This window comes from Mustela nivalis, assembly GCF_964662115.1.
Source record: "Mustela nivalis genome assembly, chromosome: 13".
Lineage (NCBI taxonomy): Eukaryota > Metazoa > Chordata > Mammalia > Carnivora > Mustelidae > Mustela > Mustela nivalis.
Window position 1 is genome coordinate 47484663 of NC_139032.1, and position 25987 is coordinate 47510649.

Here is a 25987-nt window from a genome sequence, read left to right on the forward strand (position 1 = left end):
AGGCAAGTTGTATGCCAGTTCATTACTCTTGAGGAATCAAAAGAATTGACTCCTACATTACAATTTTAAGGCATGTATCTCTTTAAGAATGCAGTCATCAAGTATAGAAACTGGCTTTTTGGTTTTTTTGCATTGAGATGGTGAAAGTGGACATGAATTACATTCCAAATGTTTATATACATTATTTGTGGGATCTCCACAAATACCCAATGAAGAAAATACTGTTTCAATCCTATTTTAATGATTAGATCAAGTAGACAACTTGATATAAATCTCAACCATTAATGATGGAGGTGGGAATCAGACTCAGCTCATTATGCTACTGACAAAGCACTGTAAAATATCAAACTATGGGCATGGCTACGGTACATATAGTTGTGGTGGTGATTAATACTGATAGTGTCCTAACTAAATGTTACACTAATTAGCAGAGAAGGCATTACTCCTGCTGTAATAACACTGGCTAACAGACATTCAAAACAAGAAGTCATTCACAATTCTGTGCCTTTCTGCCTGGTATAGCCATCCCCTCCTTGCACAATTGGATACTATATTTATTATTTTTAATTCCTTTCATGGATTTCAATATAGGATGGTTTAATTTTAAGCAGTTCTAACATAGCTTTTGGAAGGTACATTTTAGCAGTTGGCCTGATAGCTTTAATAAATTTGGCCAGTCGTTCTGACCTTTTCTTTTGGTCTGGGAGGCATGTACTCTTACTGGGATCATGACCTGAGCTGAAGGCAGACACTTAACTGACTGAGCCATCTAGGTGAACCAGAAGAATGTTTTAAAACATGATTAAATATGGAGATAATAATGTTAACTGCCGACTCTAAGCAGTAAGGCATAGTTGGACATTAGTGAATATTTTTAATATCAATGACATCTACTTAATTCTTTCACTTATATATTCATTCATATACTTAACAAACATTTAATGAGCACATATTATGGAACAGGACCTGTGCTTGGTATCACAAGTAATTTAAAAATGAAATAGAGAAGACCTTTAAAAGAGCTTCAGTTTCTCTTGCAGATGAATAGTCTGTGAGAACGTATTTTTCTATGTAACATTATGAAATTTTGTGACTGCAGAATCAGAGTTGTTTAGTTGTGTCAGGATTTCTAATGGGAACTGGATGCATTCAAAAGGGTGCAATGTCATACGTTGCTGAGGTCCTAATCTATCTACATCTTACATGATGCCTCCACAACAACATTCTGATGAATAATTATTTCTCTCTTCTCTTCCTTTCCTTTGACCTCATAATGTAGCATTTATTGTCAGGGTTGAAACTAAGAGTGAAAAGTAGGTATGGGGTTTTGCCTAATTTATTCCTCATTTTTCAAGAATGCTACCCGCCACCCAAAAATCAGTGAATACATTTTAGTCACTTCACTTGATTTCTATGAAAGTTTGACTGTGTCTTCATAGTCAAATAGTTTTTCTTTGGCTCTAATAAACATTCATTTTTCTAATTATTAGGTTACCTTCTGGATGCTCTTCCTGTTGTCCAGTGTCTGAAAATCATTGTTTTGTATATTTTTGTCTGCTTTATGTCAAGAGGTAAGATAGATTTGGTCCTTGTTACAACATCAAGGATGGAAGCCAAAGTTTGAGTTTTCCTTTAAAGTATTAATAATTGTATTAACACTGAAGGAACATTAAGCATGAAAGTACTTACTGTATCTACTGCAGATAGCTACAGTGTTAGCTTAGTGTTAGCATGGTGCATGTTTTTCCATCAATTTACTTTAAATCTGTTTGTGTTTTTACATTTAAAGTGAGTTCATGGGGTGCCTGGGTGGCTCAGCCAAGTGCCTTCGCTCAGGTCCTAATCCCAGGGTTCTGGGATTCAGCCCCACATTGGGCTCCCTGCCCAGCAGGAAGCCTGCATTCCCTCTCCTACTCCCCTTGCTTGTGTTCCCTCTCTCGCTTTTTCTCTCTGTCAAATAAGTAAATAAAATATTTTAAAAAATTAGGTGAGTTTCTTATAGGGAATATATATTTGGGATTTGTTTTTTGATTCTGATAATCTCTTTTTATTGATGTATTTAGATTCTTGGCATTTAAAGTAATTATTGATAAGTTGGATTAGTATCTACTATATTTGTCACTGTTTTCTATTTATTACTCTTGTTCTTCATTCCTATTTTTCTCTTCCACTAAGTTTTGCCTTTTGTGGTTTTAATTGAGCATTTTATGATTCCATTTTCTCTCCTTTCCTAGTGTATTCATTTTACTTTTTATTTTTAAACTTCTTTTAATGGTTGCCTTAAAGTTTGTGATGTACATTCACAATTACTCCAAGCCACATTCCAGTAATAGTATACCACTAAACAGGTAGTGCAAGTACCTTATAATAATAAAATATTCCTAATTACTCCTCTCATTGCTGTTCTTCATTTTGCTTCAGCTATAGCAATCAAACACATTGTTGCTGTTATTATATTTTGAACAAAAGGATAAGTTCAATTAAGTATAAAAAAAATTGTTAGTTTTAGCTTTACTTACTGTTTTTTTCTCTAATGCTGCTGCTTTATGAGTTCTAAGTTGCTGATCTATGTCATTTTCCTTTTCTCTGGAAAACTTTTTTTTTTTTTTTTAACATTTCTTTGGAGGCACATCTACTGGCAAGAAATTCCTGCAATAATTGAGTAAGTTTTAATTTCTCTTTTCCTTTTGAAGGATAATTTTGTAGGGCACAGAATCAGAGGTTGGTAGTTTGTTGCTTTTTGTTTTTGTTTTTTAATCTCAACACTTTATTTATAAAGGTTTATTTATTTATTTGACAGAGGGAGACACAACCAGAGAGGGAACACAAGAAGGGGGAGTGGGGGAGGGAGAAGCAGGCTGATGCAGGGTCCCAGGACCCTGGGATCACGACCCAAACTGAAGACAGACGCTTACAACTGAGCCACCCAGGAGCCCAGTCTCAACACTGTAAATATTTTACTCTACTCTCTTCTTCCTTGCATAGTTTCTGAGAATTTGGACATAATTCTTATCTTTGTTCCTCTATATGTAAGAGAGCTTTTTCCTCTGGGTTCTTTCAAGATATATTCTTTATCTTTGATTTTCTACAGTTTGACTATGATGCATAGGTGTAGTGAGTTTGTTTTTAATTTGTTTATTTATTTATTTGCACTTACCCTGCTTGGTATTTTCTAAGCCTCCAGAATCTATTGTTTGGTGTCTGACATGAATTTGATGGAAATACTCAGTCATTATTACTTCAAATATTTCTTCTGTTCTTTCTCTTTCTCCTTCTGATATTTGTGCGTTATACCTTTTGTAGTTATTCCACAGTTCTTTTCTTTTTCTTTTTTTTTTCCCAGTCCTTTTTTTTCTCTTTCCTTTTCTCTTTCTCCTGACATCTCTTCCAACTCATATTCTTCCTTCAGTCTCATTTGGTCTAGTAATGAGCCAATCAAAGGTACACTTTGTTTCTCTTAGAGTGGTTTTGGTTTCTAGCATTTTGAAAATTCTTTCTTAGAATTCCATCCCTATGTTTACATTTCCCATCTGTTCTTGCATGTTGTCTACTTTTTCCTTGAGAGTCTTTTTTTTTTTTTTTTTAAAGATTTTATTTGTTTGACGGAGAGAGATAGCGAGAGAGGGAACACAAGCAGGGGTAGTGGGAGAGGGAGAAGCTGGCTTCCTGCTGAGCAGGGAGCCTGAAGTGGGGCTTCATCCCAGGACAGTGGGATCAAGACCTGAGCCGAAGGCAGACGAAGGCAGATGCTTGATGACTGAGCCACAAAGGCACCCCTTCCTTTAGAGTCTTTAGCATAGAGTCCCTGGGTTGATAATCCCAGCATTCCTGCTGTATCTCTATCTGGTTCTAATGCTTGCTCTGTTTCTTCAAACTCTGTTTTTTGCCTTTTATTATACTTTGTGATTTTTTTTTTTAATTGGAAGCCAGACATGATGTACTGTGGTAAATAGGTCTTCAGTACTTTCGTGTGAAGGTGTGGGGGGAGGAGGAAAGTTACATAGTCCTATGATTAGGTCTCAGCCTTTTAGTGAGCCTTTGCCGCTGGGGTTGTGAGCTTCAAAAGTACTGCCCTTCCCCACCTTCTTAGGTCAGACAAGGTGGCTAGAGGGTGCTGGAGTTGCATATTTCCCTTCTTCCAAGTTGGTTATGCTCTGATATTACCCCAATTGTGTAGATAATGCTAAAGTATTTTCTCTAGGGGGTAGGCTTCATTAAGAAAATAGAATACTTTGACTTATATCAAGATGGTTATTTTTTTTTTTTTCTACCCCTGCTAGAACCAGAAGGGAATTTTTCTCTGGCATTCGCTGTGAGAACCTGCTAGAGCTCTTGGAGATAGAACTCACAAAAGTATCTGGTCTTTCTGGAGTTTTTACCTTTCAGTTTTGTGCATGTTGAGCCTCTAGCAATTTGTCAATGACAATTCAGGTTTTCCTACCCCATACTAGTTTCTAGGAAAGGTTCTCTCGTGAGTTTCTCTCTAGTAGTGATTCTCTCTATCTACCTGTTTGTTTCTATAATTTTGGGGGCAACAGTTTGCCTTATGATCTCAATTCTGTAATGAATCTAAGAAGAGATACTGATTTTTCAGTTCAACTTTTTAAAGAGATTGATTTATTTATTTTAGAGAGAGAGAGAGAGTGGGGGAGGAGCACAGGGTGAGGGAGAGAACCTCAAACAGAATCCCTGCTAAGCATGGCAGCTGAGGTGGGGCTCGATCCCATGACCCTAAGATCGTGACTTGAACCAAAATCAAGAGTAGCTTAACCGTCTGAGCCACCCAGGTGCCCCTCGGTTCAAGTTTTTATTTGTTGGGACAGAAAAATGACTTCCAACCTTTTACATGCCGGAGTGGAAATTAGAAGTCTCTGAAAGTACGCATAATTAAATGTAAGTTATTTACATCAAATGCATTTCTATAATGCTGATATTTCTTTTTTGACCAGACTTTTTAGCATCTTAGAGAATCTTCTAAGAATCCTCTATGTTTTGAAAAGTTTTGCAAAGGGAATAGCATGACTGGCACTGTTAACATCATTAAACCAACTTGTGTTTTCTGAATGCCTGTATGTCTAGGTCTTTTGACATATCTTATTTAATTTCTATGTACATTTCCTGTTTTATGTGGGAAGGGCATGTTATTTGCCATTAAGTTATGCTATTGGATTATAATCAGGTTTGAACTTGTCTTTCTGATTTATGTTATTCCCAGTTGATAATCATGCTTTTCTTGTGAGTATTCTTTCCTCTTCAGTTGTTAAAATAGTCACAACAGTCTTTGAACTTCCAGAGGAAAAGGGATTATCCTGAGAAACGTAAGTATATGGGGGAGAGGGGAAGAAAATTCTTTGTCATTCAATTTCTACATTTTGTCACAGTTTTAGAATGAGGAATTTTGATGGTTACTTAACACAAATGGCAAATGTTATTTCTCTAAAATTATGATGTAAATGGCGTGAGCACCTTGAGAGATAGCTACCAATATTCTACACTGACCCCTAATTAATCTATCTAGTCTGCTTCTATTTACATTACTATGTTCTTATTTTTAATTTCTGTTCTATATGTCTACTGTGGAAGCTCAGAGATTGTAGACTAAAGATAGTTTTAGTCTAAGGTTAATAAGAGCTCAGAAGAAAGGTAGGCAAGGTGATGTGATCTTCAGCCTTTCAGAAATTATATACCAGCTTTCAATTAAAATACAATAATATAAATTATTAAGAGATACTGGGAAAATTTGATGGCTATAATAGTATTATGAGGCAAATATATAAATGTAGGTTGATATTTAGGCAGCCAGATTTCATTTGAACTTCTTCAGACCAAATGTAAATAATTTAGAAACAAATAGATTATAAAATTAGGGGTTAAACTGAAATTCATTCTAAGTAAATCTACAAAATATTTATAGTTGAAACAGACTGATGCTGTTAGTTTTATTTTGGTATTATTATTATTTGTATAGAATATTATGAAAATTGAATTTAATTGTTATAAAGCAAAAGATTAAGGTAGATGTCATAATTCTGATTATCATAACATTTATCACACTTTATTGAAATCTCCATGAGTTCTGAGCGGTGTTAGTCAGGAAACTTTATTTAAGGAAGATTCTTTTAATATTTGGGATTAGATGATCAAGAGAACTGGAATAGGAATATCTTTCCTGTTCTGGAATTTCTCTTAAGTTCTGAACTAGAAAATGTACCTTTCCAGCATCATGATGATTTGCTGTATTTGCTGAAACATGGTTCACCTTAAGTTGCCCTCCTTCCACAATAACCTTAAATAAATAAGCAGGTACAGTACAAATAGCATGAGCTTTGGCATGATCAACTTAAACTGCATCTGCTCTGTCATTTCAAAATAGCAAGCATGATAATAATCATACAGGTGTATTACAAGGATCCAGTGAGATATTATAACTAAATTATCCAACATGGATTTTGACATATAGTAGGCATTTAATAAATGTTTGTTGATTAAATAAATTACTGAAAATTTTATATAAAAGTTAAGGCAGCCATCTTTCTCTTATCAGAGAGAATAAGTAAGCAGAGTGAGGAATTAAAGAGCAAGGTAAGTAAAAAAATAAACAGTAATTTGAAGAAACAATGACAGACATTTTGACTTAAAAAAAAAGTTCCTGAAATACTATTGCCAAGTTTATATTCACTCAATCTAGAATATAAGTGGAACCATTTGAGAAAGAACTAGCTTCAGAGAAAACAGAGATTCTATCTGTATCCTCAAGTCGTAGCCCAATTTTGGCTCATTGATGTTCCACAAACTTTTAAATAAAGTCTTAGGAATTAGAAAGGAGAAGCAACTGCATTGCCAAACAAAAACAAAAACAAACAAACAAAAAACCTAGCATGTGTTTGTTAATTGTGGGAAAATTTTATAAGTTACTTTGACAAATAATAATGGGGTCAATTTTAAGAATATATTTCTGCCAATAGAGTGAAGTTACATGTTGTCCTATTTAAGACAGTAGTTAGACATGACTTACAAAAAACCTTCAGACCATAACACTGATGCAAATGCCACCAGTCAGTTCTCCTTTTGAGAGATAACTTGCAACAAGGAAGGGTTCACCACAGTGTTTATACTGATGTCAGACTCTCCTTGGGCTTCTCCTAGCCCATGACTAGAATCAGACCATTTCTGTCCAAAGCAGTATTCCTCTAACAGGTAATCTTTGCTCTGGGGATACCTGCTGGCCTGATGGAGACATTCTCAGAGCTGTATTTGTAGTCTGAGGCTCTTCCTACACAACTGTCCTCTTGTTTCTGTCTCTGGTTGCAGGGGTCAGACTGATATCACGGTATAAGGCTCTTCTACCTACTATTGCTCCTTTTCCCCTTATCCTCCATAGGTGCCCCCCCATAAATTTCTTGCATTTCTAATTATTTTCTTGATGTCTGCTTCCGAAACACCCTGAATTGACACAGAGAATGATAAACAAATGTGTTTCTATAGAATTAATTACCACCTAGTAATTAGTTAAAGTGTTACATTTTCTCATGTATCTAGAAATACCTTTTTATACCAAGTGTCTTTATAATTAATGGATTATGGATTTTTTTTTTTCTGATCACACACTTGAAGTGCACTCTGGTAGGGAAATGAACTTTTTTCCCTCACAGTCCCCTAAAACAATCCTAGATGCCCATGAGACATGCCGTATCTTTCCAGGCCTTCTCCATTAATTTCTCTAATAGATTTTACTGATTATCTATTAGGTGATGAAGGCACTGAGAATACAGTAGGAAAAAAAATAGCCCTGCTTCCTATCCTTATGGGAAGAAATAGGCATTAATGAACCATAACAGGCTTACATATGGAAGAAGGAAAAGTGGAGGAATGAGTAAGGTTGAAAGGAAGTAGAGAAGTAGGAGGGAAAAAAACAGGAAATTATTGTGTCATGGAAGTCAAGAGAGAAGAATTTTAAGTATACGTAATTGTGTTGAATACTTCTGAGAGGCCAAGCAGGTGAAAGTATGAAAAGTGTCCCTTGGTCTGGCAGCATGGGAATCATTGGTAACCCTACAAATGTTGCTGGTGAACTGGAGTAATAGAGACTGTTTGATGAGACTGGGAGCTTAATACTAGATGAGAAAGTAGATCCTAGATGAAGAATATAGACAACTCTTTCTGAGATTTGGCTATGAAGGAGAGGTAAGAAGGAATGGTATTTTAATATGATTGAAGGAAGATTTTGCAAGAAAGCAGTTACTAGAGCATGTTGGTAACTTAAGACAAGGGATCAGTTAAAAGTACGAATTTTGAAAGACTGTAGAACCTCGCTTCACCTGCTTTAGGATTTCAAATGATTGAAGCCATTATGATAATAATGTGGATTTTATTTTTAGAACTTAAGCTTTGTGCTTCTGAGTTCATTATTGAGGCATGAAAACTTGAATGATTTTTGGGAATTTAACATTTGTAGTGTGGTGACTACCAAGTAGGGAAAACATTTTTGTTTTGTCTCCTTAGTTAAACATTTCTTAACTCAGTGAGAATTTTGAAGATGATATAAGAAGGAAATGAATTAAAGAATATGAATTACTATTATTGAGCCAAAAGGGCTGAAGGTATTACTTTTTTCAGGATTATTACCTCTTTCTATTTCCGAGCATTGTTCCTGGTAAAACATGAATGTAGATACTATGAATTGTAATCTATCAGTAGAAAACTAATGAATGCAAAGGTTACTTTGAACTCATAAGATTCCATAATTCTGCATTAAATTCCTTTCAAGGTACACTTCAGAGACTTGGTCTCAGTTTTGCAGATGTGCTTTAAAAAAAACTTTCTTTAAAAAAATTAAAGGACTCCTGAAAGAAATTGAGGAAGACACAAAGAAATGGAAAAATGTTCCATGCTCCTGGATTGGAAGAATAAATATTGTGAAAATGTCTATGCTACCTAAAGCAATCTACACATTTAATGCAATTCCTATCAAAGTACCATCCATCTTTTTCAAAGAAATGGAACAAAGAATCCTACAATTTATATGGAATCAGAAAAGACCTCGAATAGCCAAAGGGATATTGAAAAAGAAAGCCAACGTTGGTGGCATCACAATTCCGGACTTCAAGCTCTATTACAAAGCTGTCATCATCAAGACAGCATGGTACTGGCACAAAAACAGACACATAGATCAATGGAACAGAATAGAGAGCCCAGAAATAGACCCTCAACTCTATGGTCAACTAATCTTCGACAAAGCAGGAAAGAATGTCCAATGGAAAAAAGACAGCCTCTTCAATAAATGGTGCTGGGAAAATTGGACAGTCACATGCAGAAAAATGAAATTGGACCATTTCCTTACACCACACACAAAAATAGACTCAAAATGGATGAAGGACCTCAATGTGCGAAAGGAATCCATCAAAATCCTTGAGGAGAACACAGGCAGCAACCTCTTCGACCTCTGCCGCAGCAACATCTTCCTAGGAACAACACAAAAGGCAAGGGAAGCAAGGGAAAAAATGAACTATTGGGATTTCATCAAGATCAAAAGCTTTTGCACAGCAAAGGAAACAGTTAACAAAATCAAAAGACAACTGACAGAATGGGAGAAGATATTTGCAAACGACATATCAGATAAAGGACTAGTGTCCAGAATCTATAAAGAACTTAGCGAACTCAACACCCAAAGAACAAATAATCCAATCAAGAAATGGGCAGAGGACATGAACAGACATTTCTGCAAAGAAGACATCCAGATGGCCAACAGACCCATGAAAAAGTGCTCCATATCACTCGACATCAGGGAAATACAAATCAAAACCACAACGAGATATCACCTCACACCAGTCAGAATGGCTAAAATAAACAAGTCAGGAAATGACAGATGCTGGCGAGGATGCAGAGAAAGGGGAACCCTCCTACACTGTTGGTGGGAATGCAAGCTGGTGCAGCCACTCTGGAAAACACCATGAAGGTTTTTCAAAATGTTGAAAGTAGAACTGCCCTATGACCCAGCAATTGCACTACTGGGTATTTACCCTAAAGATACAAACGTAGTGATCCAAAGGGGCACGTGTACCCGAATGTTTATAGCAGCAATGTCCACAATAGCCAAACTATGGAAAGAATCTAGATGTCCATCAACAGATGAATGGATCAAGAAGATGTGGTATATATACACAATGGAATACTATGCAGCCATCAAAAGAAATGAAATCTTGCCATTTGCGACAACATGGATGGAACTAGAGCGTATCATGCTTAGCGAAATAAGACAAGCAGAGAAAGACAACTATCATATGATCTCCCTGATATGAGGAAGTGGTGATGCAACATGGGGGCTTAAGTGGGTAGGAGAAGAATAAATGAAACAAGATGGGATTGGGAGGGAGACAAACCATAAGTGACTCTTAATCTCACAAAACAAACTGAGGGTTGCTGGGGGGAGGGGGTTTGGGAAAAGGGGGTGGGATTATGGACATTGGGGAGGGTATGTGCTTTGGTGAGTGCTGTGAAGTGTGTAAACCTGGTGATTCACAGACCTGTACCCCTGGGGATAAAAATAAATGTTTATAAAAAATAAAAAATTAAAAAAATAAAATAAAATAGAATTTTAAAAAAATTAAAGGAAGTTTTGTATTGATATTAGTTATAGAACCATAGAATTTTTTTTTTGAGAATAAGATCTAACTTTAATGGATATTATACATAATACTGAGCAACTGTAAGTAAAACAGTGGTTTAGGAGCATGATGTTACTGCAACAGGATAGATGTTGTAAACATAGAACCTAATACATGTAAATATGTGGCAAAGGTCACATCAGCATCCCAAAATAAGAGTGAAGGATGAATTTAGGCTGTGGCTAATCAGCAATTCCAGAATCATTTGTTATTTATTTACTTTTGGTCAATTTTTTGTATGGCTCATTCACCCAGAAATGTTTTAGGCTGTAGTTTATACTTCCTAATGAACTTGTTCATAGAATTTTAAGCCAGGAAGGGACTTTGGAAATCCTTTATGGCTTTCAGTCTAAAATGCACTTGAAATACTATGTAAAATTTTGTTGATATATGCACAGGTCAGATTCTCAGAGATTTCATCCAATTCTTAAAGTGACTGACATAGAAGAAGCAAACATCTGAAACTGCATTTTATAGAGCAAAAAAAATCAAAAAACAACCAAATGCCTTGAGAACCAACACCTTTCCCAAAATCACACAAAATTTTAGTGGGGGATATTTTTATTATTATGACATTCATTTTATTCTGAAGTCCATAAAACCAAACCAGACATATTCAGATTTCTTTTTACTGCCCAAATCATTTATTAGGCTCAATGTGCATGACTCTACTGTACTATTTAGGTGCTTTGGCAAAGTTTTAATTTTATTTATAAGAAAAATTAAAAAATAAGGGGAGATAGACATCTTTGCCATCACTGGGAAACATAAAGAAAAGACTATTAAAATGAAATTTATTAATTAGATGCTGAGAGGAAAGGTAGTTCGTATTTTGCATTGCACTGGCCCCATGCTAACACAATCAGTTCAAATCTGAGAAGAAATGGGATGTGCCCACTATTTTGTGTTTTTCTATTTCAGAAGTGAATAGACATCTCTATAGAGCCCAGCTGCTATTTTCATTGACTTAATGAGTTTCTTAATGCACCCCATTGTGCCTCAGTATTAGAGAAACATATGGCACATTTAACTCTTAACTATGGATTTGACTTTTTTTTGGTATATTTTCCACCTGTGACTTAATAGTTTCTTTAAGAAATCATATCTACCGATCTATAAATATAGATATTTCTATATATCTATAGAAATACAGATGGATATCTATAGATATATCGATATATCTATATATCTATCTATATAGATATGTATATCTATAGATATATCTATGTATATGTATATCTATATCTATAGATATGTATATCTATAGATATATCTATAGATATCTGTCTGTATTTCTAGATCAATAGATATATGATATATAGGATATAATATATAATATATAGCAGTCATGCTATTTGCATGGATATATGCACAAAATAGCTTTTTTCTTAAATGTTAGCAATAACTCTATGTTCTAGAAAAGGAAAAACTAAAAACAACATAAAAATCCACCCTCATCTTAAAGTAATGTAAATGTTCAAGGCTTTTTGGAAAAGTAGTAAGAATATAGGAAAAGTTACAACAAAAAGGTTTAAAGTAAGTAACTTGATCTACTAGGCAAGATATCATAAAACAATTGCATGAATGCCCTAAAAAATTAAACATGGGCATTTTTAGAATACAAAAATATTAAGTCAATAAAAGATGACTTAAGAACAGAAATGCAGTCGGTCAGGGATTCAGAAGAAATGGGAGGAGAACATTGATAAATAGATAAGTTTATTTTTCTTCTGGTATTGATTTTCCTAAATGTCATTTGATAATGAATCTCAAGTTATAAGTCTTCACATAAACCTTAGTACACCATTATAGATGACTAATTATTGTAAAGCTTAACATGAGCATTAAGTACTTCCCTGGGGCCACCTGAAAGAGCCTGATGTGAACTGCATTATGGCACTAGGTTTTGATGTGCACCTATTATTTTCCAAGCTTTGACTTTGAAGACATTGATCAAAAACTCCCACCTTCTACCATGCACAATAACCCTGTCAGAGGCCTGACAACACCTCGTAACAACCACCTTATGCTCACAAAGAAATGAATTTCAAAACCAAAAGATGTGAATGGCTGAGAGCCAGGGAGGAACTGATTTACCAAATTTACCTCTTATTTAGAATCCTTGTTGTGAAGGGAAGCCATTTTTTTTTTCCTTAAACTCACACAGCTTTTTAATTGGAATACTTCTAATGAAAGCTCCAGAAGACAGACTCTGGCACAAAAAAGGCTAGAAGAGAAAAGGGCAGAAATGTGTAACTCCTTTCAAAGTTAATTTTATCGTGTTTTATAACAGTAATTTACAGGAAATCATTTTCTAGGTCCTATGGCAATTTTTCATGAAGAAATAGGGAGTTGATATTTGAGGAATTGATTTACATATCCTATTTGTGTTCAGTCAGTGGAATACAGTAGGGAATAGCACACTAAAAATGTTTCTGCTTTTTAAAGTTAACTATTTTGTTTTCTAAATGAGCCTATATGACCTTTTCCTTTGTAAATTTTTATTTTGGGAAAGCGTTTCACCATTTTTTCTAATCCTGAATGGCAGGTCTTATAACACTTTCCTTGGGAGGAAAAGATCACCTTTGAATTGAATGTCAGGTTTTGAAGGAGTAAAATTTGATATCTAATCAGACTTTGTGATGCTTGAGAGTAAAAGGAAAACATGTTTGAAATTTCTGGTGGTATAAAAAAATAGTAAAATATTTTGTCTTGATTTATTTTACTGTTATTTACGTGGAAATATAAGGTGGGGGAAGAAAAGGAGAAACAACAAAAACTTCATCATTGAACTTTTCTAAAAGATGGGCAAACTATGGCACTTTAAATTTCTCTTTCTTTCTTCTTCACACTTTTTTTTTTTTTTAATGGGACTGTTGATAATTTTGAAAGAGTAGGTGCATTTTCAGAGTTGCTCATGAGTCATCCAGTAAGTATCGCTCTGAATAAATACATCATGGACAATTTTACCTAATGGGTTGCTTTGCAAGTCTGTACTATAGTAGAACTAACCTGGCTTTTGGGGAGAGGTGTTGAGTGTACATAGTCTGAACATTAGACTGTCTTGAGGACTTCTTCTCTTTGAAACTTTTTTTCATTTGTAAAATTAGGATAATATAGTTGGCCTCAATAAGGTGATGGAGTATTAAATGACATAATACATAAAGCTCAAGCATGGTTCATGATACACAAAAACTCACTCTTAAGAGGTAGCTATAAGAGAGATGTCCTTCATATATAGAATTTCCTTTAAGATGGTAACATTTTATGAGGGAAACTTAATGATTAATGGTTGTTTTTAAAATTAACTTACCTGGGGTGTAATTTTTAATTAGACTTCTTACTAAGAAGCCTTAGTGTTTAAAATGTGGTATTCATTCTGTTACGATCTTTCACAGCCACATAAAGGGCTTTCACATACTTCCTGAGTGAAACTGTGTTGCTGTTTGTTTAAGGACTGAACTCTGAGGAAATGTTTTCACATACATTAATTTATGAAAGTGGGTTCTATTCAGTGAAGACAAATCACAGAGCTTATCTCAATCCCTGAGCATGAATTTACTTTAAATATCCTATGAGTTAAAAAATAAAAAAGAGTTTTATAAGTTCTGAGTCCTATTTACTGTAACTGTAGAGTTTCATAAGACTTTTTCTTATGAAAAATTGTCATAAAGTACCTTATTTAATATTAAACAGAAGTACAGAAAACAAAGTAAACAATAAACCATACTTAAAAAGAAATCACGCTTCAGCTTATATAAACCCTACAGAGGTAAACCTGGAAAACATTAACTTTTAGTGTACTGGAAATTCTCAAAAATTTCAGAATGCAAAGGAAAAGTAGTATGATATTAGTGCCTATTCAGCCAAACTACAAGTATGTTCTGTAGCATCCATTCCTTATTTATTTTCAAAGACATATTGAGTGTTTACCATTTGCTGGGTGTTTAGAAATGGATACAGAAAAAAAAAATAGTTCTTTTCCATTCCCTGTCTTTGTTATTTTTTTAAAAAATTTTTATTTTTTATAAACATATTTTTTTATCCCCAGGGGTACAGGTTTGTGAATCGCCAGGTTTACATACTTCACAGCAGTCACCATAGCACATACCCTCCCCAATGTCCATAACCCCACCCCCTTACCCCCAGTAGCCCTCAGTTTGTTTTGTGAGATTAAGAGTTACTTATGGTTTGTCTCCCATCTTGTTTCATTTATTCTTCTCCTATCCCCTTAAGCCCCCATGTTGCATCTCTATTTCCTCATATCAGGGAGATCATATGATAGTTGTCTTTCTCTGCTTGACTTATTTCGCTAAGCATGATACCCTCTAGTCTATCCATCCACGTTGTGGCAAATGGCAAGATCTCATTTCTTTTGATGGTTGCATAGTAACCATCATTGTAACATAGTAACAACCATTGTGTATATATACACCACATCTTCTTTACCCATTCATCTGTTGATGAACATCTAGGTTCTTTTCATAGTTTGGCTATTGTAGACATTGCTGCTATAAACATTTGGGTGCACATGCCCCTTCGGATCACTATGTTTGTATCTTTAGGGTAAATACCCAGTAGTGCAATTGCTGGGTTGTAGGGTAGTTCTATTTTCAACATTTTGAGGAACATCCCTGCTCTTTTCCAGAGTGGTTGCACCAGCTTGCATTCCCACCAACAGTGTAGGAGGGTTCCCCTTTCTCCGCATCCTTGCCAGCATCTGTCATTTCCTGACTTGTTAATTTTAGCCATTCTGACTGGTGTGAGGTGATATCTCATTGTGGTTTTGATTTGTATTTCCCTGATGCCGAGTGGAGGCTAAGAATCTGTACTCAGAAAACTATAAAGTACTCATGAAAGAAATTGAGGAAGACACAAAGAAATGGAAAAATGTTCCATGCTCCTGGATTGGAAGAATAAATATTGTGAAAATGTCTATGCTACCTAAAGCAATCTACACATTTAATTTTTTTTTTTAATGATTCCAGGTAAACATCTTCATCTTGTATGGAAAGAGCTCATAGAGCAATAAAGGAAAACACTTTCCACTCCATTTTGTAATCTGCATCCTGTTGGTAGTGATGGTGGGCAGGGGGTGGGGTGAGGATAAAATGTATGGTCTCCAACAGGCTTCTTGCCATCCCAGAGCAAGGGTTCAGAGATAATGTCCTCTAATGGAGTTCTGTTTCCTAAAATGCACAATGCTGTGGTTAGTTATAGTTCTGGTATAAAGAACGATCTTTCCTTAGCTGCAGGATGTTCTTAGGAGGGAGCATTTACTGGTAGAGATTGTGTTTTGGTTAGTAACATTTCTTGGCCAATTATACATATCACCAAACCTGTTCTTCCTTCTCCCATCAATACTCCAGGAAAGGCAATGTCCCAGAGGAGACTTGTTTCTTTCCAGAACTGGGGTGCTTAGCCATTTGATGAACCACAGTCCAGTGGCTGGAGTTTTTGTCAGTCTGCAGACTGGTCTCCCAATCAGAATTAATGCTCAATTACTTTTTGAAGCCCCCCAGGCAAAGAGATGTGTAGTTCAGACCCTTCAAGACTGACAAAACATAGTATTAGCATACATAGTATCCATCTGGAAAACCTCGGAGTAGATGGACTTATAAGGTGTGCTCACCTATATGCTGAAGCCACGGAGTGAATTGTACATGTTTATACATGAAAGAAGAGACAATTTCAGTCTTTTCCTTCCAAATCCACAGTCCTCTTGCCAAAAGCTTCCAGCCAAGCTAAGCATATATACTTTTAACTTTGTTTTACCAGCAGGTTAGTCCAGGATATTCTACCAGCAAGAGAGATGTTTTGACAGAGGCCTTCAAGGGGTAGTAATGATGATTTTTAGAGATTAAGAACATTAATGAAAAATAATTTTAGACTAGACTTGGCAAATGAAATGAACCACAGACTTGGAAATATCCTTGAAGATGACTTAATGTTTTCAGTTGTCAATGGGAAAAGTGAAGCTGAGAGCCTAAATATCCAATTCAAGCTGTTTGAGCTTAGTTAAATAAGATCAGAGCCAGGCCTTATTTGTAATTGCTGACTCGCAGTTCCACTCCTCTGTCCTGATTTGTTGTTTTAACGAACCAACAAAAAATAGCAGTTGACTGTAAGAGATTTTGTTGTTGTTGTTGTTGTTGTTTAAGATTTTATTTATTTATTTGACACAGAGAGAGATCACAAGTAGGCAGAGAGGCAGGCAGAGAGAAAGGGAGGAAGCAGGCTCCTTGCTGAGCAGAATGCCTGATGCGGGGCTTGATCCCAGGACCCTGGGATCATGATCTGAGCCGAAGGCAGAGGCTTTAACCCACTGAGCCACCCAGGTGCCCCAACTGTAAGAGTTTAGGGTAGACAAGGAATTTGAGTAGAAATAAAAATTTTTTATTAATTATTTTTATTAACATGTAATGTATTATTTGCTCCAGGGGTACAGGTCTGTGAATCTTCAGGCTTACACATTTCACAGCACTCACCATATCACATACCCTCCCCAATGTCCATAACCCAACCATCCTCTCTCCATACTCTCAGCAACTCTCAGTTTTGTGAGATTAAGCGTCTCTTAGGGTTTGTCTCCTTCCAGATCCCATCTTGTTTCATTTTTTCCTTCCCTAGCCCCCCAAAGCCCCCACCCTGCTTCTCAGATTCCTCATATCAGGGAGGTCATATGATAATTGTATTTCTCTGATTGACTTATAGAAATGAAAAATTTAAAAGGGAGTTACATTAATGTTTTTGGACTTGGGAGGGATTTTGTTTATTAGATCCCCTTTTTTCCTTCTGATATGCCTCTATAGTTCCCATTTATAAGACCAGTTATTTTTTTTACTTTGTTTATAAATTTTTGACATATTTGTTATACTTGCACACACTTTAATTAAAAACATGTTTCTTCTTTCTCATCACCTTTTCATTTGATGAAACTGTTGCCACTGCTAAATTGCAGCTGTTAACATCTTCTCAGTGACTTATAAGAATAGCCACAGTTCTCCATTGCTGTTAGAGTAAAAAGAAAAAAAAAGTATACATAATTTGAGAAAAAGAGAGAATATGTCATACTATTAAGAGAAAAGATTTAGGCTTTCTGGTGTGTTTGAGGAGAATTACTAGCATTTAACATCATTGCTCCAGTTTTGGGAGCTAAGATTAGGATTACCTTTTTGAAATATTTACCTTTTAATTTTTATTTATTATTTTTTAAATATTTTATTTATTTATTTGACAGACAGAGAGAGAGAGAGAGAGAGATCACAAGTAGGCAGAGAGGCAGGCAGAGAAGAGGGGGAAGCTGGATCCCTGCTGAGCAGAGAGCCTGATGCAGGTCTCCATCCCAGGACTCAGAGATCATGACCTGAGCCAAAGGCAGAGGCTTAACCCACTGAGCCCCTACAGTGCCCCAAATCTTTACCTTTAAAAGATTGATTTATTTATTTGAGAGAGAGAGAGAGAGAGAGCATGAGCAGGGGTAAGGGCAGAGAGAGAATCCTCAGGCAGATTCCCTAGCATGGAGTGTGACTTGCGGCTTGATCCCAGGACTCTGAGATCATGACCTGAGCCAAAAATCAAAAGTAGAACACTCATCTGATTAAGCTACCCAGGTGCGCCTTCATTGTACTTTAATGATCCAATAGCACTAAAAACTCATTTCTCAAATGTTAGATTTGTGTTCCACAGTTAGGGAATAACTAGCTATGGATATAGGAGTGGGTTGAGATATGAGTGGGTTGAGCAAAGTTCGTTGAGAAAATTTGAGTATTATAGAATATGGAGAGGGTAGACATTCCTAGAGTGGTATTTTAAAACCTTGGTTGTTATAATCACCTTGAGAGTTTAAAAGACTCAGACCAAAGAATCAGTATACTTGGATTGGAGAATCTGTATCTTTTAGAAGTTCCCTAGGCAGTTCCAGTGCTTAGGCAGAGGTGCAAAACCTCTACAATAAGATGTTAGGATGTTGATATGGGAGGATGATGATGGTGGTGATGGTGTGAAGTGGGCAGGCAGGAGAAAGCTCAGACTGATGGGCAGTGTCTGCCTTGGATGTCCGCGGTTGTGATGGTAAAATTGTCATTGTTAACTTGCTATTTTAGGGTTAGAATCTGAATTGCCTGTTAAGGTAGTTGAATATTATTTTGAAGAACTGACATAGAGTCCTGACTCTTTTTTCTATTAAGAACAAACACTCCTGAATTTTCTGCTGCAAATGCTCTTGGTTTAAAAGCAGTATGATCTTTTCTTACAATTAAGGACATTAAATGCATATTTGAAGAGTGCATATTATGATAGTGTATTTAAAGAATGGTCTAAATAACCTTTCCCAGTATTTTACAATAGAAATGTGAAGTATTTTTGAAACAGCTTTAACACAGTTGCTGCTTATAAAGAGTTCCACATAAGAAACGCATAAAGACATTTAAGTGGTCACATTTCAAAATATAATAATGCGTGCCATTCAAATTCTCATTTGTAAATAAACAGAATGAACGAGAAGAATCCGAATGTGAACGAATTCACTTCATTATTTATCCATTGTTTTGATGCAGTCCTAGGACCCATTTTAAATAAAGCATCTTTCAGGTGCATATTATTTGCCATCTGTCGGGCTGTGCTTTCTCATTAACATTGGACATGCTACCATCCTTAAACCTCACCCGGGAAAAGGAAAGGGAAAAGGAAAAACAAGTCCACATCCAAATTTTCAAACTTGCTTAGGAGAAGTGTGGGACTGAGAAAAGAACTTACGATCTTCTTACTTTAAGAAGGGTGGTAAGAGGCATGGTAGAAGGCATGATTATTTCACAAAAATAGACGTTGAGGAATCCATGGGGAGGCAGGTGGGAGAAAAAGGCTTTTTTGGGAAAATGGACCTAAACAGCCCATCAAGACGGTGTCTTGTGTCCCCCACCGTCCCTCCTCCCAGGCGGTCCCACTCCCCACCCGGCCCGCCCTCTCAGGGCTTCTGCGCTCTGCCGGGGTGGGCGGGGTAGCTTCTGCAGCCGTCCGTTCACCCGCTCAGAGGGCTGAGCTCGCTGAGCATAGGGGCATTAACTTAGCGCCCCGGGACTCTTGAGGCTCACCGGGCATCTGCGCCTCTTAGAGTCTCCAGCGCCCGGCGGGAATTCTCTCAAACTTTGTCGGCTTGTGGGTTGGAGGCAGCGGGACCGCGGCCAGTCCTTGCGGCCCCCGCTCCCGGCAGGGTTGGCTGTGGACAGAGCACTTTGCTCACCAGACTTGGAAATGGAGCAGTCACAGTGTGGCAGCAGAGACCGCAGCGGCAGCGGCCGACCCCACTTGGCCCCGGGGCTGGTGACGGCTGCCCCTCCAACCCCGTCTTCGGCGTTGCCAGTACCCTCGGGGATACCAGTTCCTCCAACTTTCCTGCGGCCACCCAGCCTCTTTCTGCGGGCAGCCGCAGCCGCCACGGGAAGCGGAGGCTGTCGGTCGGCTCCGGGACTGGAGAGGGGTGTGGGTGCGGTGAGCTGCGGCTACCCGCGGACACCCAAATGCGCCCGTTGTCGCAACCATGGCGTCGTGTCGGCACTCAAGGGCCACAAACGCTTCTGCCGCTGGCGGGACTGCGCGTGTGCCAAGTGCACCCTGATCGCCGAGCGCCAGCGCGTCATGGCTGCCCAGGTGGCGCTGCGCCGGCAACAGGCCCAGGAAGAGAGTGAGGCCCGGGGGCTGCAGAGGCTCCTGTACCCTGGTCCCTGCGGGCCGGGGGGTCGGACATCCGGAAGCAACAGCAACAGAATGGAGAATTCCCAGGCCTCCAGCGGCCCTGCGGCGGTGACCGCAATGGAACTGAGTGCCTTGAGGCAGGCTAGTCTGGCGACGCCTGCTTTCCAAGTAGTCCATCCAGATAACGCGGAGCTAAAGCAAGGTAAGTTGGTCTTTCATTTACACTTTTGCAAAGGAAAATGGTTGTTTGGGAAAGAGACTCTTGGAAACAAGTAGCCGTGCCTTGGTAGTGGGCAAGAAAAGTTGTTTAAAAGAAGCACTCATTTAAATTCTGGGAAACTGCTCTGTAATAGGAATGTTAATAAGGATGTTAGAGACACATCACCTTGGAGGGGCTTTCTGTACCATTAGGTGGTAGGATAAGATAATGTAAAAGTGAAGAGGGAGTAATCAGATGAGCAACTCAGGCTAGGAATAGAATTTGCACACAAGTTGATATTACTTTGGGTGAGTTAGAACTTCAAGCAGGCGTTAGAGAAGCTGGATTTTGGACTTGCCCTATACTCTTTTCAGCTATAAACCCAGAGTTAAACTTCCAGTCTTGCTGGGAAAGTCACTGAAGGTTGAGACTACAGTTCCTTATCTTTTGGGCAAACCTTTGCTGGCAGCTACCAAACCTTTTTTCATCTCCTTTTCTTCCCTTAAAAATTTTAAGCACCACCCCATGACTGTTTGTTAGCCTCCAAAAGTGTAGAAAGCTCTAAATTTGAAGTTTCAGCTCTTTTCCCTAGAAAAGAAATTTATGCTTTCCAGATTGGTAAAAACAATAGGAAGAAGAATTTCAAAGTCCAGTATTAGGGATTTCTTACCCAAGGAGTTTTAATTTTTTTCCTCTTCTTTTTTGACGGCAAAACACCTCATCCCTTTTGTTATGTAAAAAAGATATAAGCATTCTTTATTAGCTTTATCTCAAATTAACTTTTCCTGCTGATGCAAATCTCACTGTATTTTATTGAATTTCTCAGCCCTCAACAGGTAACACTAGGAGTGTAAATGTCACTTCAGTATTTTTGTATAAATTCAAGACAGGATGTATCATACGAAATTCTGTGGTAATGGAAAGTAAGTTATTAGAAAATTTCCCCAAATTCTGAAAATTGCAGATCTTTTTGGATCACAGGATGTACTTTTGAAAAAGACTCTCTCTGTATTTAAATAAAGCATATATGATTTTGTGTTCATCTATGCCATTGTTTTGCCCGTTCTAGTTCCTTTCAGTGCAGATTAAAACAGATTAATCTGCAAAACAGATTAAACATGTCTCATGAAAAATCAAAGCATTCTGAAGGACAAAGTCATTAAGCAAATGATAACTGCTATAAAAAAGAAAAATTCTGTAAACTAAATTGTCAGTGAAATCTTGCTGATAACTTTCTGTTAGACATTAATTTATATGTTTTTGGGGGGTACCCAAAGTGTTCGTTTTATAGGGTCAGATATTTTATTTTATTCTTTGCCTCAGTTGACCTACTTTTTTGAAAAGCCACGTCTGTAGCTTTTCTGACCTTACTGCATCCTCTTACCCAATATCCGTGAACTGCAGTAGTCTGTTTAATTTACTCACTCATTAGACAAAGACTAGCCATGATTCAGGGGTGAATATGATTTTTCTGCATACAGAAAAAACTTACAATTTATAGACAGAAGAAGGAAGACTATATGTATCCAACACAAGACAAAATATATGATGATAAAAATAAAGAAATAGAACCAGATATAGGAATTTAGAAAACAGACATGATGTAAATGATATCACAGTATCTTAAAGATACCTTATTTTGTAGTCTTATGCAATCAGTACTTCATTGCATCATATTGTACTCTGTGAGAACAGTATGATAGTAAAAATTGTTTTGTGCATTAATTGCTGTAGACATGAAGTTTTGATAACTTACATGTTTGGTTGGGGGGGAGTAGATTTTGTGGATCAGTTAGAAATAAAATGTAATGATGGACCAAAGCCAATCTCTCCCCACTTGGTAGACTTCATTAGAAAAGTTTCATTGTTTCTTTTAAAGTTGAAAATACAAGAGAGTCTTTGCAGTCTTACAGGAGCAACATCTTTTCTTTTGTCATCTCTTTGATACAATGACATAATTTTTAACCCTCAAAGTGTTAAATTGTATACACTTTAATTTTAAAATTAAAGATATATAGTATAGATACTTCTTTAGAATTTAGGAGTGCTTCTTGAGAAACCAAATCATGTATGCAAATCACTGCTTTATGCAGTATTTTTTTGGTTGGCTTCATAACATTTGTAGAAAAAGAAAGCTTGACAGAAATACTCTGAGTATCCTACTTGACAGTTTACTTTTTTTTAATGGAACTAGAGGTAGAATAGGCGTATAGGATAAGAGGAAATGTAAACCAAAATAAAAGTTATTTAGTGAATGTATACATTATTATTTTCCTTGCATAAACTACAAAAGGCATTTTAAATGCTAGTGTTTTATTAATATTAATATGCTCAACATGTTGAGGTATAAAATCAGATTTTTGTGTAAAAATATTTTTCAAAAACTTCCCCTAGTATTGGAAGGGAGTTGTGATTTGAAGTAAATAACCAATACATTGTTTTTACAAGATGCTTTAAAGATATGTACAGATTGCAATAGTGTAATAGTGCAGTTTATGATTTTCTTTTAGAAACAACTTGACTGTAAAGTTTTTTTTTTTTTTTTGGATACTTCCTAGGGATTGAAAAAGAAAGTCCACATTTCATAGGGAATTATTAAAAAATGCCAAGTCTTTATTATCTCTAACATAAAACAATATATATGAGCTCTGGTATGATATGAGATTGGTACAGTAGTGGTCATTATTGGTTTAGATTTGAAGTGAAATCAAGAATTTTTTTTGTTTTTTACATTATTCAGGTAACTTAGTTGGAACCTGACATGTGAGCATTAAAAAAAAAAAAGAACATTGAAATATAATATTATTTATTAAATAGAATGTTCATTTTCATACTGAGATTGTTCCTTCCTTTGACTTCTTATCTAAACAGTCATTTTACTTAGGTTGTTTTTGTTTGTTTGTTTGTTTGTTTGTTTTGCATAGTGTCATTTTGGGGGAAAAAAAAAAGCTCCCTGAGATAACAATGAAATTTGGATAAAATTTAGAAAATCTCAAATCACCAAATGGGGCAAATAATGTGAGATACTGGTTTCACTTTAATAGTTGGGGTAATAATAGACTTTTATCTTCTAATTTCTAAATTAACTAGAGCATTTGTGTATTATATAATTTTATGATCTTGGAATAACCTAATAAATAGCATTTCCCCACTATTCCAGTATCTTTACTTCTGAATGACCTTTTAAAATTCTTATTCATTAAAGTTTCTTGCAGCAAATAAATATTACTAATATAGTTAATAAATGAATTACTTTATCCAGCATTATTTTCAAGTAGGCAGTACACTCTGTGTTTTGGAAAGTTTTCCTCTATTTGATTTCTTTTTTCTTTTCTATCCCCCAGAACTAAAAGAGAGTAAATGTGACTCATGCCAGAGTGGACAAGAAGAGCCAGTCTCTAAATCCCATCAGTGTACTTTGGGATCATCTCCTAAGTCTAATGGTGTCATTGGAAAACAAAACATCAGGCCATCTATTTCAGAAAGCTCAAACAAGGAAGATAGTATTCAGCCTCTTCACCTTGGGGAGCTATCGGGAGGGGAAGAGAGTCCCAGATCCCTGTCATCATCTGATCTGGAATCAGGAAATGAAAGTGAGTGGGCCAAAGACTTCATTGCTGCCAGAGCCAGCCTTCCCACACTGTCCTCAAGACCAAGAGACCCTCTTGATATCCTTACCAGGATTTTTCCAAGCTATAGGCGTAGCCGGCTAGAAGGCATTCTGCGCTTCTGCAAAGGGGATGTGGTTCAAGCCATTGAACAGGTCCTAAATGGGAAGGAACACCAACCAGACACCAGGGACCTAGCAAGCTCAGGAGAACTGGAAAATACAGCTTTTCAGAGAGCGTCAAATTTTAGTTTAGGTGGAATTGGTTTTGGAACTCTAGGGAATAAATCAGCTTTCTCTCCTCTTCAGACTGTTTCTGCTTCTTATGGAGGTGATTCAGGTCTCTACAGCTTAAGTCCTAGACTAGGTATCAATCCTTTACGGCTGGCATATTCCTCTCCCGGAAGAGGGCTCTCTGGTTTTATGTCTCCTTACCTAACTCCGGGGTTGGTACCAGCGTTGCCTTTTCGACCAGCTTTGGATTATGCGTTTTCAGGAATGATTAGGGAGTCTTCCTACATTCCCAGTAAAGACTCAGTAACTGGTGGCAGATTGTATTCCAGGCCAAATCAGGACAATCTGTAGTATTTCCTCCTATTCTCCCTTTTTGGAGTATTTCTAGAAGCATGCAATTCAGCCCACACGCCCACACCTATTAATTTGTACGCTATTTAATGTGAATGGTGTACTAGACCTTAGAAATGCTGTTTTTTTTTTTTTTACAACCAATATGATAGATTTGAGATCTCAAGATTCTTCTTTAGCATTTACTAAGTGAAAGAAGCATTTAAACATTATATGTGCCTTGAGGAAAGTCATTTCAGGAAATATTTTTACTTTTATGAATTTTCTCCCTAAAATATCATTTGTAGAATTCCTATTTTATAACTATACTTGTTTATATTTTGTTGAAAAATGGAGCTTATAGTTTTAAAATACATTTTTAAGTGTAAAGCAACCCAGGACATAAAATGAGCTAAAAGGAAGAATTGAAAAGTTGAGGTAGTTCCAAATGACTATTACTTTGAACTTTTTCTTTCCTTCTGTTCCTTGTACACAGGAGAGAAAAAAACTATTCCAAGTATTTTAAAGCATTTTATTCACATATAAGTAATTAGTAATAAGTAAAACTTTTGTGAAATTTAAATTCCTTATTTTTTCCTGAATGTCTTATTTTTCATTCATATCTACCAACTTTGATAACAAATTCCATTAATAAAACATTTCTTTTTAAAGTGAACTTTGTAAATTACACAAAGCCTATGAAGTGTGTTTTAGGAAATGAGATGGCGCCATCTCCTGGCCACTATCACTAATTGCATCTAAGTTCTGGTAGAATGTAGGAATTAGAAATGAATGGTTTCCTAATAGCATAAGTTGACCTTATTTTGAAACAGTCATTTTGAATCATGCTACACAGAAACTTTCATATTATAAAGTGAACGCCTACTGGGGGTGGGTATGATTTTAATCATTGTATCTGGAGTAATATTCCTTTCCATATGTTTGTGGCAAGAATATGGCAGCCATTCTCAAAGTTAAAAATAGTCTCGCTCAGAAAATTTAAATACTTGCTTAGATAAATATTGATTGACTATAGGTAGACGAGGCTTAATGCATTGAGGAGAATTATAAAATTTCCAATGGGGAAATATTATCATTACATTTTAGAGGATTCCTTGAGATTTTAGTAATACTTTTTGTTCTCCATCTGGAGCATACAAAAGCTTTTTATTTCAGTAAGTGGAATGTCCCTAAAACTGATTATAAAATAATTTCATGAAGTTTTCTTTATATGTCGTCATCATCATTTTTTTTTTTAAG

The 25987-nt window shown here is 36.5% G+C and overlaps 1 protein-coding gene across 1 annotated transcript; it reads left to right on the forward strand.

Moving 5' to 3' along the window:
* Positions 1-19707: 19707 nt before the first annotated feature.
* DMRTA1 (DMRT like family A1) lies at positions 19708-25415 on the forward strand. Its single transcript, XM_082695207.1, has 2 exons — positions 19708-20559; positions 23901-25415. The coding sequence occupies exons 1-2, from the start codon at positions 19917-19919 to the stop codon at positions 24746-24748; spliced, it is 1491 nt and encodes a 496-aa protein (XP_082551333.1). The 5' UTR covers positions 19708-19916; the 3' UTR covers positions 24749-25415.
* Positions 25416-25987: the final 572 nt, after the last annotated feature.

What these genes read in the sequence shown, in the direction of transcription:
- DMRTA1 (XM_082695207.1), top strand. Translation starts at nt 19,917, where the DNA reads ATGGAGCAGTCACAGTGTGGCAGCAGAGACCGCAGCGGCAGCGGCCGA. An exon ending in TAACGCGGAGCTAAAGCAAG is followed by an intron (nt 20,560 to 23,900) that starts GTAAGTTGGTCT and finishes TCTATCCCCCAG; the next exon opens with AACTAAAAGAGAGTAAATGT.